At 42.1% G+C, this 12,443-nt stretch overlaps 1 protein-coding gene across 1 annotated transcript in view; it reads right to left on the bottom strand.

The window, feature by feature from the left end:
- Positions 1–12,443, bottom strand: part of VWA5B1 (von Willebrand factor A domain containing 5B1) — a 1,692,038-nt gene that overhangs the window by 1,119,981 nt on the left and 559,614 nt on the right. The window contains exons 2-4 of the mRNA XM_069610372.1: positions 7,255–7,432; positions 6,393–6,554; positions 2,445–2,664 (exon numbers count right to left, since the gene is read on the bottom strand). Coding sequence (XP_069466473.1) covers positions 2,445–2,664; positions 6,393–6,554; positions 7,255–7,393 — 521 coding nt within the window. The 5' untranslated portion in view covers positions 7,394–7,432. The remainder of the gene's footprint in view (positions 1–2,444; positions 2,665–6,392; positions 6,555–7,254; positions 7,433–12,443) is intronic.

The raw sequence follows: 12,443 nt of genomic DNA, 5'->3' as shown, positions 1-12,443 counted from the left end.
TGACTTGCTGAGTTTTGTTATAACCAAATCCCACCAGCAAAGGATAGCTGATAAAAACGTGCAATGTACTCGTTCTCAACTTCCAAACTCAATGGTTGCCCTAGCGGAATATTGTTGATCGGAAGATTGTCGACATGAAGCAATGTGTAGAATCCACTTTCAAAGTTTGGAATCTGGAGCAAGTGCAAAATAGTATCTGCATACTTTTTAATTGTACGGGGAAGCTTGTTTAGAAATATATGGTTGCCTTATGATATATCATGGTAGGCCGCTTTGGAATATTTTGTTGAACGAGAAATGAACGAGTTGTCCATGATTTTCAGACGATTACTTCATTTAGTTAAGACAGGCACTGAGCGCTAGCCTAGGAGCATTAAGCATTTAATTAAGTGCGGATATTGGTATTCTCCTTTTTAACAATCATAACTTTGAACATGGGCTGTGCTGGGGATTCAGTTTTATTTAATGCCGATGAAGACTTTATCCAGTTTTGATGACTACTATGCTTATCATTTATTCCCCACATTCTCTAATTGGTTGTGGTTGATCAGCCATCTCATGTTTTCCCTCAGTCTCTGATTGACTGACTAGTCATCATCCAGTTTATATAAAATATCTCATTGAATGATTGTCCAGAACTTCTGATTGGCTGACGAGCCAACACCAGTCTGCAAGAGGCTGATTCACCACTTAGCAATTATGGCCATGTCTTTGCCTGTTTGTCACCTTCATGCTCTTAGAACAGTTGGGCGGTGTCGGGAGATTATCTGTGTTGAAGGTCACATGTATATGTTGAAGAGAAGTATTGACAATGAGGCATCATGAAAAATGCCAAAGGGAATGGATTTGGTGGATGTGAATGCAGTGGCCATTCTGACTTTTTGGGGGCTCCAGTCATAAGGAATACATCCAATCTACAGCAAAGCCTGAGATTCTTCTCATTTCTTCAGTTGGTCAAGAAGGATTTCATGATCTATTGTATGTAGTCGTTAGGTGCAACAATGTCAAACCTTTGACATTGTCCTAATCTAAAGAGATCACAAGAGCTTCTCTGAAGTCAACTTAGGATTCTTTGATAAGCCTAAGTGGAATACACCCCACCTGGTAGTCATGAAAGAGGTGGTATGTGTCCACGTAGGATTGGAGTTGCTGGGTGAATTCCGCTTGTATGAATTTGCACAGGAGAGGTAAGTTGCTGAAAGAGTCGTATGCCCCCCTCTATCTGCCTCCACCCAGACTTAGAACGGGTGAACTGAATTCTAGGTCAGCCAATTAATAGTCACAGCTCCTATACTGCTGCTGTATTCTTGCAATGTAGCTGAGAGATTCCATCTTAGTATCAGACCTTTAACCTACCGATATACATACTGAGACAAGGCAATGCTTCCATGCATCCAAATATATCAAAGCCTTAGTGTTTGATCTTAAGCACAGTTGAGTTAAAATGCAGTTTTCTGTGCATAACAAATTATTTTATTATGAAGAAGTTGGGTGGGACAATAGTATAGGTCGATCACTGCGCTTGATATTGTACCTTTTTATGTTTACCCTGCTGCTGGTGATTGGGTTCCAATGAGAATGTGCCCTTCCTTCTCCAAGTGTTAAGTTGCATATAGGAGATTGATCCCTGTTGACCTGAGCGCTGGGTTAATCAATGAGAAGTTGTTGTTGTAATAAGACAGGATTGAAATCCATTGTTGGTGCTATGTTTATTATTCAAAGTCATCCGACACGTGTTTCGACCCACCAGGGTCTTTCGCAAGGCATGTGGAATGTTGGTCAGTCGTTGTTGGGAGGTTGTTGAAGTAGGTCCGGGGTACAATCTCCAATTCTTGTCCCAGTAGTGGGTCCTGATTTGGGGTTGTGGCCTGGTGTCCACATTAACGCCTGATTCATCATGCTAAGCACTTATCTGCTAGTTAGCATTGACTGTGAACACGATTGGGCTTGTGGTGTATGCAGCAGCAGTCACAGTAATCTGTTGATCAACCCCGGACCTACTTCCACAACCTCCGAGCAATGACTGGCCAACACTCCACATGCCTTGACAAAGACCCCGGAGGGTCGAAACACATGTCTGCAGACTACTAACAATAAACATAGCACCAACCATGGTTTTCAATCCAGTTTCATCGCAACAACAATTACTCATTTATTAACCCAGCACTCAGCTGAACAGTGATCAATCTCTTATTTGTAAATTATTATATTATTAGTGTTTTTGTTACATAAATGCTCATTTCTTTTTATCTTTTGGGAGGGAATTAAAGTCCTTTTTCTAGTCTCAGCCCACATAGACTGGCACACAAATACTAAAATGCTGACATAAAGTACAGAAAACCTCATTCTAGAATCTTTCCAATTTAATTGCATTGAACTACTTTCCTGACCTTCACCCGGAACCCATAAAAGGGCATAGATCAAGGAAATATGCTAATTCTTACAGTCGGAGCTGGTTTCCAGGGAAACTGGAGCCATCTGTAGTGCAGAGGGTCACCCGGGGGACGCATACTGCAGGGAGGAGGACACGCACAGCTCCGCTGGGAAGTGTCTGCAGCTCTGAGGATGTGCTGATGAGGACTGACACACTCTGTAAAGCAGGAATGGTCCCCAGGTAGGCCACAAAGATGATTCTCTCTAGGTCTTCATCCAGAATGATCCTGCCTGGGGAGAAAAAGGACATGAATGAGAAATACACCTTCTCTTCTGGTGGTGGTGCTATACCAGAAAGAGGACATCAACCAGTGGAAAACTAAGCAACTAATACATGCAGTCAAAATCCAACACCCATAATGATTGCTCTTCACTCATATTCAACAACTAGCACTCACAGTTCGGATACAGCATTCTCTAATTAGAACATTAGGGTACCAAGCAACAACAAACAGCTCCACACATAGGCATTGCCCCCATAGTGACAATCAGCACATGCAGTCTACAACTAGAACCCCTGTGCACAAAACAATGCTAATATCTAACATTGCTCACAAACAATAACTAAAATGTTCAGTCAGGGGACACCACCCACACAGAGCAATCTGCACCAACATCAAACACATGGTGCTGAATCACAACAACCAATATCCACAGCCGAGAATCCTGCACTTAGCAAGAAAATATCAGAGCCTAAGAGGTAGCTTTAATAAGCAATTAATCAGAGCCCACGGCCAACAGCCCAGCCATTCCAGTTTCAACTAGCACCCACAACCAAGAAACAAAATTATTTAATAACAAATACAATCGAAAGACAAAAACTAGCATCCATAGTCAATTGCCAGGATTCAGAACCAATGGTTAAAGTGCACAGGTAATCTCCAGCACCAACACAGAAACAACAGTGTTCATGGCTAACATCCAATACTCAAATCTAAGGATCTAAGGAAAAATATCTAGAGTCAATACACATAATGCCTAGCAAATAACAATGAGTCAGGGTTAAAGATAACGCATCATAGACAACAACTGTCATCACAAATAGCTCAAATTAGCAATGTCGAGCACAAACAACTAACGCCCATCGCCAACAGCTGAAACTAGCACCTACAGTCATCGACTAGCATCAATACATAGTGTCAAAATAGGATTCATAGTTAACAAACAGAACATCTGTTGAACGCTCAGCACACAGAACCACCATCCAGAAATGGCAGGTCACAGCCAACACCACCAGTAAAATGCGAGCACTCAAGAGCTTTCTTTAATATCAATGCCAACACTCGACTACTACAAGAAGTTTCCTTATAGCACCAAGTAGCAAACTCAGTCTTCACAAATTGACCCTGCAGGAGAAAAAATAAACCGCCATTGCCCCAATCAATAATAATAGTTGACTCCAGTCACCCAAAAGCACTCACCAATATACAGTCAACAATGAAGCTTTATAGACAACTAACAGCACTGAAAGTCATCATGCAACACTAATGTCAGTCAGTGCCCATGTTCAGCAACCGGCACTACGAGTAAACAAACCAGTGCTCAAAGCCCTGTCACATGAAACCACCAATTAAAATGTACAGATACCAACTGTAAAGTACAGCTATTAGTCACAGAAAGGAATCAGCATTTACAATTTATAACAATAGCTCTCAATCAGCATTACATTTGCCAGCAGTGCCCACAGTCAACAATTACGGTTGGAAATCGACAGCTGCCCAGACAATAAGTATTTATGGTCAACTAATAACATGTACAGACGTCAACCTGCACACCCAGGCAACATCAGGTGAATAAAGAAGAAATCCATTGACCATACTTAGAAACTAACGTACAGAGCTAACAATAATCGCCCAATTACAAGGACAGCAAGTTTGTCAGAAAAAGAAACCTGAACTGACAACCAGCTGCACAGACAGCAACCATTAACTCTGGTGATCAATCCGCATCCATAATCGACCTCGGGAATCCCAGCAACTACCAGCAGGGGCACAATCACCTCCTAAAGCTGATCAGCAGAACCTCACCAGCTTAAATTTAGTTTCCAAAGGCAACACCCCACATTAAAAATCCACACAGGGCTAAACCAGCACCCAAGGACAACAGCCAGGACTTTCACATGACAAGGAGCACACTCAGAAATTCTAACCACCTATAGGACACAGAAAAGCGCTTTCCCAGAGAGCAGCCAATGTTCTTAGCCAACACACAGCATCTACAGACACTCATTCACTTATTAGTGCACGTAAACAACAAGGAGGGTACACTACAATCATTACAGGATTCACAGTCAATAACCAGCAGGCAAAGCTAAGAGTACGTTTCTATATGCACCAACAATTCGTAATAACAGCCAACAGCAAGTATCTTCAACCAACACACAAAACTAATACCTGTAACATCTAGTCAAGAACCGGTGTGCACAAATGCAATTAACATCCACATTCAGTGAGAGCATTTGCAGCCAATAACCTGGGTTAAAAGCCAACGACCAGCGCACTTGACCAATAAGCTTTCGTCATCCACAAAAACAACCAGCAAAAAGTGTTCAATCCCAGAAGAGTTGATAAACAAGATCAGATAGTAAATTCTCGCCACCAATGTGTTGCTCTATGACCTGTACAGTGCTCCATTGCACCCAAGTACATTCACTCTATAAAACTATATAATATAATGATGTCAACAATCAGCACTGAAAGTCAACAGAAAGCATCTCAACACTTTACGCCCAGTTCGTATCTACAACTAGCATCCACAGCAATCATCACTCACTCATCTATGAACTATTCAGTAGTTCTATCAATAACCGGTATCCTTACATATTATCCCCACCAAAAATATTGCTGTACATATGGAGATTTTTTTTTGGGGGGGTATTTATCAGAGCAGGGGTTGGGGGGTGTCCCCCGCCCATTTCAAAATAATGTGGGGGTTGCGGGGGTGTCCCCCGCAGGGTCCATGGCTCAATATCGCCGCAAAAACGTGGCAATATTTTTGTATCGCAATATTTTTGCAGGGATATTAACACATGTAACCCAATAACCACTGTCTACAATCAACAAATGGCACTACTACAGTTAACATCTAGTACCCACTGTGAATAAACAGCAGCAAGAATGCATAACAAGAATTCACCAGCAACAACTGAAACCACCAGCTGTGGTTTCATTTAATAGTTCACATCAGCTGTAGAATGGTGCAAACTGTTCCCTTTTGGAATGGACAGTGTGCTTTTAATTAGTAAAAATCGACAGTTGGATGAATTCTACTGTGTCCCTCAAGTTCAAAATCTATTTCCTGTGTGAACTTTAATGAGGAGCTGTGAATAGACCCTATGACATGTATGATACTGAGAGTCTTGGCCGATATATCTATGCCATTCATCCAATAGAGTCACAATAAGTCTGGTACCCCTCAAAGACCTGAAGATAACCAGCCTTCCTGTTCAGACCGCATGCCAATGCCGCCCAGAACAACTGTGACAATCTCCACTTTTTCACAGGGAGCGAGCCCTCCCGTCCGCCTCCACTATGGGACAATTCTGCTACATATGGCATTCATGACAGCTTGAAATACTAGAAACCTAACTTATCCCTTTGTGCCATTATGTGAGTCCCCCTTCTGTCCAACAGAACCCCCTCTTCTGTACCATCAGTTGAGCACCTTCTCCTCTCTCTGCCACTTGGTGAACTCCCTGTTCTGTCATTAGGCAATGCCAATCACCTGCCATCTCGTGAACTCATATGTCTGGATCTTCTGGTTAGCTCCACATGTACACTCAAGTAGGCTCCTCTCCTTTCACCTTAGGTCAGTTCCTTCTGAGCCATCAGGTAAACTCCCACTTCGATACCATGAGGTGAAATCCTGCATACGTGCAATGACTTAGGTGAACTCTTCAGCCCCCACAACCAAGGATCACTCCCTCCCCGCTGCTCCCCTCACCGCTGTGATCTCCTCACCACTGCCATCCTGAAAGCGCCCGTTAGGCAGACTGCAGCAGTCATAGTAACAATCATCAATTTTCCCTTTATCCTTGATTTGTACAGTCACGATCCGCCTGCAGACGACTGCCTCGAACCCAACCACAGTGGTGTGTTCATTCAGAGGGTAAACAAAGAGACCTAAGAGACAAAAACAGAGATGATTTTGCAGGTGCCACACCTCCGTTTTATGCAGTCAACCATCTTGAGGAGGGTAATATTGGTGCTCTAAAATACAAGTTCTAATAAACATGGAATTCAATCCTCAGTGATCCTGAGGGGTTAGAGGTAGTGTGGAGTGATGCTAAAACACCAGAGTAATATTTGAAGTAACAGTGGGGTTACAGAGCCTAATGTATACTAATTGACCTTTTCACAATTGACCTCGGGAGAATTGACCTCGGAAGAATTGACCTAATTTAAAAAGTCAATTAGGAAATATATGCAGGAGGAAACCCCCTGCAACTTCCCACTCAATACAAAAACCCCTGCAACCCACACCCAATCCCCTTTTATTATTTATAATCCAAAACCAACCTCATACATATATAAAATAACTAAAATAATATAAAGGTCAATTGTGCAGAAGGTCAATTAGGACCACTATAATTAGGTCAATTATGACAAAAGGTCAATTGTAAAAGGTCAATTTGGGTAATACCTACAAAGGCAGCCTGCTGTGTTAACAGAATGCGAAAGCTAAGGAGTAAGATAGGCAGTGACCCTAAGGCGGCATGGACTGCATCATGGATACTTGAAAGAGCAGTACTGAGTGGACCATACCTGGGAGATGATTGAAGGCAAGTGAATGGGTATCCAGTGTGTGAGCAGCGTGACATACCTTCAATGGGCTGTGATTCTGGGTTGCTGTAGGTTAGTGAAGCTGTCATGCCAAGGGCGTAGCCGCTAACACAGGAACTAATCTCTGAGGCAGTCAAAGGAAGGGGGGCACCACTGCTCCGATTCAGGAGTCCAGGCATGTTGCAGTCAGTATAGGGCAGGTACCTGGCTTTTCAGGTCTGCAAGAAACAGAAGAAGAAGTGGTTAAGCACAGGTCTGCACTTCAATAGTACTTTGAAAGCTGATGCATTGTTCCCAGTAATTTGGATTAAACAGTGTGCATCACAAACTGAAATGTCCATTGGCACTTGAGTAATACATCCCAAATCTCTGCTACTCAATATGATATGATATGGCATTTATAGCGCGCCTATACACAAGTGTTTCAAGGCACGACGAAGCAAGTGAGAGGAAAAAGAGGGAAGACAGTGACAACGATCCTACTAGGCCAGGTGACATTGAGATCGCAATATGTTTATTTAGGATGAAAAGATTAGTGGGATTTCCCAAGATTTGAATCTGTGGCCTGTAGGTTACATCAGGATCTCTGCAGTGAGCAGGAAACATGATGCCAAAATCCTTTGCTGTTGGCAGATTCCCTGAATAGCGCCCCCTTGTGGCCCCTCGCTGAAGGGATGCGACCAAGCAGTTTTGTATGAATCTCTGCTTATTGGGTGAGACCCAGACTGGTTTGTTCATCTCTTTGAAATAGGACAACAGGTTAAAAAGCAAATGACTGGAATGATGCCTGAGTAGCTGTAAGTGTCATGATCAATTCAAAGCCTTCACACCATCACGTTTTAGTGTTGCTAACTACTCCGCTTGCCTGCAACTTTCCCCCAAAAATTGGTGTTGCCTGGAATGCTTTGCTTTTTCCAAAAATGCCATAACCTTGAAGGAGGTACTTTGAGCCCCTGTCCCCTTTCTTATACGATGCATTGGTGTCCACTTCAGCTATAGGTGGTTGGATGTTTGAATGCAAGATGTCTACCCTGCCCCAGTTCCAGCGGGTGCCCATGGAATTGTCTCTACCTGAAGGCTGGGCAGGCTGAGAGACAAAGTTTACTAGGGGAAAGGGAGGGGGGGGGTGTTAAGTCCCACAGCGAAAGCATTTGCCATTTCCAAGGTTTGATAAAGACAGGCGCTAAGTCCCTAAATGGTCAATGTGGCCCAGCTTCCAAGAACCAGGAACATGTGCCTGTAAGACGGTCTTCCCTTAACAGATTGTGAGAAACCAGTTGGGTTTCAAGCCAGCCTGCTGAGTGCCCTACCAATCCCGAAGAGCCCTCTTTTGCCTATGAAAAAAAAATAAAATAGAATGATAAGGGGATAAAGAACACCCAGAGTCCCACTCTCCAAAAGACCAAAGATCACCAATTGTACATCACCCATATCCAATGCACAGTTACACATACATGAAACAAGAAATATGTCAAGAAATGCGCCTTAACCTGGAATACACCTTGAGCTGTACTTTAGTATCGGCCCATGCACCTAATTATTTGACATGTGTATAGACACATTCCAAAGAAATCCAGTGATGTAAAAAGCAAACCAATGATTGTTTATTCCAGCCATAGTTTTAGAACGAACTACAGATTTTTCTTCCTTGAGAGGAGAAAAGTTCAAAATGTGCCTACTCGAGTTTCGGCTGAAAGACAGCACAAACCGTTACAATGGCCTAGCCGTATTCAGGGCATAAAAAGGATTTTTTCTTCGGAGAGAATAATTTATAGGCCAACAATCATCGATCATGGGACAATTAGCCCACATTCCTCCCTTCTAGAGGTATGTGGACTAATTTAAAACGGAGGTGTCTGTGTCAAACCCGGTGGCCCCTCCAGTGGGAGGAGTCTGTGGAGCGAATTCCACAGTGCAGGGTCTGAGGGTACCCTTCTTCAAAATGCTCTGGTTCATCACTCTTATTGTATGTCGTTCTACGTTTTTTCTGTACTTGGTCTGCACCAGTCTGAGTACCGGCATATAATCATCATCCGATATTAAACTTTGTTTGATATGAGTGCTATTTAGGCACTAATTGCCTTCATTTCTAGTTGTTTTATGGCATAATTGTTTGTCTGTTTCTGAATATGCGTTTCATTGCTCTACATGATCAAATGGAAATAGATTGTTTTGAAATGATTATCCCTTTATGCAAATTAATTTGTTGGTATGAATGTCAAGCTGAAACCCGCTCATCAGCTGCAAAAAATACTGCCTGGATGTAATATTTTTATATTCCAGATGAAGTGCAAGTAGCAGAAATATAGAAAACTAGAGCGACAGAAGGAGAAGAAATGTGTGTTCTTAAGGTAAAAGTCAATTATTTGAAACAAAATTATTCTGTTCCAATCAATACAGTATATCTAAATCATCATCACAATACTTTATTCGGATTACAAAAATCCATAAATGTAGTAATACAAAAATTCACATAAAACAAAATTCATATGTGCACATCTTTTATAGTGCATAGGGAAGTTGGCGTTAGTTATCAGACCGACTAAATAACCGTAGACTTAATAGTCTTGTGGGTAAACCCTGGTGTAATGAAGACACAATATTGACAAAGTTGTTGATAAAGGCTCTTGTCGATAATTTTAATATAAGTACATTACCTTGGATATGTTATATTAGATGGAGTCCATGGGACTGGTTTGATTGATCGGTTTAATAATACAGGTAATGTAAGGGCTGGATCTACTTTGACAATCAATACCATGGATCTTTTATGGAACCCGCGGTCACATTTTCATTATACATTTCACTTCCAATTCAACTTAAAATATAATAGGAATGCATTTAGATAACCGCCTCTGCTTTCCTTTCAGTTCATTCTTGTTTACTTACCTGCCCTGAACCACATTTTTTCTATAAATGTACTTCCTACTTCCTCTGACCTTTCACCACCACATACTCAAACTGACTTCATAACTGCATCCCTTTGATAGTGAAATAACTCCATTATTTCAGTTGTATATGAAGTATGTATATTGTATAATCAGAAAATATTACATTATGTCCTGTTAATAGTCTTTTATACTGCTCACATGAACGCCATAGTGGTCTTGAAGAGCCGAGACTTGTCTGTTTAGAGGCAAATTGTTGCCCCGCTGAGGGTGGCAGCAAACAGGGCCAAGGTGAGTGTTATGCACTTGCACAATCCGAATACACTGCGTCTGAAGATCGTCCCCCCTTGTCTTCACCCCAAAATGCACTTGGTAAAATTGCAGAATCGTCGTCAGGCCTATTTGGTGTGTCTCAAATGTTAAATGTATTATATGCACTTACTCTGCCTGTGCAGACTATTATCGTCTTAGAATTTCAAGGGCTCTGAGCGACCGTTGTTTTCCCCTTTTTCCCTGCCTCCTTGAGCGCTTTGAAACACTTGCCTGTGTATAGGTGCTTTATAAATAAACATTACCACTACCTTTACCAAGAGGTAGGAAAAGGAACACATAAGAATGGTTGACCGTGATCAGTGTGACTTATATATACTTGGTGGTGTTTTGATCAGAACAAAATGCAACTGGGAGAAGGGATGGAGCTTCCCTTTTTGGTCAGCAGAACTTTCATGGAGGTGATTACTAGTGTGGTGGTGATATTACATAAGTCATGTTGTGGATGTGCAATAGCCTAGTGATATAGTGGGAAGTTCCTAAGAGTTATGGGAGCTGCTAACCATATGGCTAGATTGGATACTCACCTGCTGATAGCCGGAGGCGACTCTGGTAAAGCCGAGCCACTGACAGCGCTATGAAAGTCAGGAATTGGCTGTTTGCAGAATGAGTGCTGGGAGACCCAAAAAGAGAGTTTGACAAAGATCATACCGGATTGGCCTCGGGAGTAGGAGATAGGAGTTGTATTGCATTGCATTGTATTTTTATTTATTTATAAAGTGATTACACCTAAGCGCTAAACAGAAAGTTAAATAAACGGTACAAAAATCATGAACAAAATGTAAGAATGATTACAAAAAATGGCATTAAGAAGGGGAGGGTAGAAGACATTTTCTGACTCTAGTGGGGAAAACAGGTAGGTTGAAAAGGTATTAATTGAGAGGGGCAACCTGTAAGCAAGGAGGGCATATGATCGAAAGTCTGATGGGAGAATAGGGAGGCACAGGCATGGCAGGGAAAAATTGAGACTGGTAGCACAGAGAGCGAAGGGGGAGTAATACGATATAAGAGATGAGTGATAGGGCGAGGGGGGACTATAAAGCCATCTGAAGACAATGCATAGGAAATTAAAGTGAAGACAGGCTTTCAATGAGAGCCAGCAGTTGGAGAAGAGCTTAGGAAATAGAAGAGTGAGAAGGAGGAAAAAGATGAGTGCAATGGATAGATGCAGAACTGAACGAAGTGGAGAAAGCTGGCAAGTGGGAAAATCGAAATGCACAGAAGAGCAGTAAGATAGGTGAGAGAAAATAAAAGCTGAGATCAGGGATGACAAATGTTATGGATGGTGTGCAAACAAAACCTCCAGGTACCGACAGTAGTATTAATATGATGAGGAAAAGAAGTACACTCAGATTTCGTGTGGTGTTAGAGCAAGGTAGTAGGAATGGGGGAATGGGAGAGCAGAATGAGGAAGATAAACAGAGGAGGAAGAAGAGAAGAAGAGGATTTTTTAGTCTTTGAATGGTCCAGTTGAAGGAAATTAGAGTCCATCCAATGTTGGAAGGGAAGCAGACATGAGGAGAAAGAAGTGTGAAGAGAGTCAGGGAAGTCAGAGAAGGAAAGGAATATTTGAGTGTCGTCAGCACAGAAGTGAAATGGAAACCCAAATTTAGAGATAAACTCTGGGTGATCTAAATGGAAAAAAGAAGTGAACCAAGGACAGAGCCCTGGGGGACAACACATTTCACTGGGAGGGAAGGGGAGCGAGACCCAGACCAAGAAACAGAAAAACTATGGTTTGAGGGGTAAGATGAAAAACAGAAAAGGACAAAGTCAGAGAAACCCTTAAAACACAGAGAGGAAAGAAGTGAGGAATGACCGACTGTGTCGAAAGAGGCGCAGAGGTCAAGTAGAATGTGTATTGAAGTGTGTTTACAATGTCTCATGGCGAGAAGCTATATGGTGACAGGAAGTAATAAAAGCTGGATTGGTGAAGGAAAAGGAGAGAGTGAAACTGGAGTTAGTCAGAAATGTGGCAGTGGACAACACACTCAAGAGGTTTAGTAAGAAA

Source organism: Ambystoma mexicanum, chromosome 8 (assembly GCF_040938575.1).
Source record: "Ambystoma mexicanum isolate Mex_15411 chromosome 8, UKY_AmexF1_1, whole genome shotgun sequence".
In the NCBI taxonomy this organism is placed as follows: Eukaryota; Metazoa; Chordata; class Amphibia; order Caudata; family Ambystomatidae; genus Ambystoma; species Ambystoma mexicanum.
This window is presented reverse-complemented; position numbering and strand designations above follow the sequence as displayed.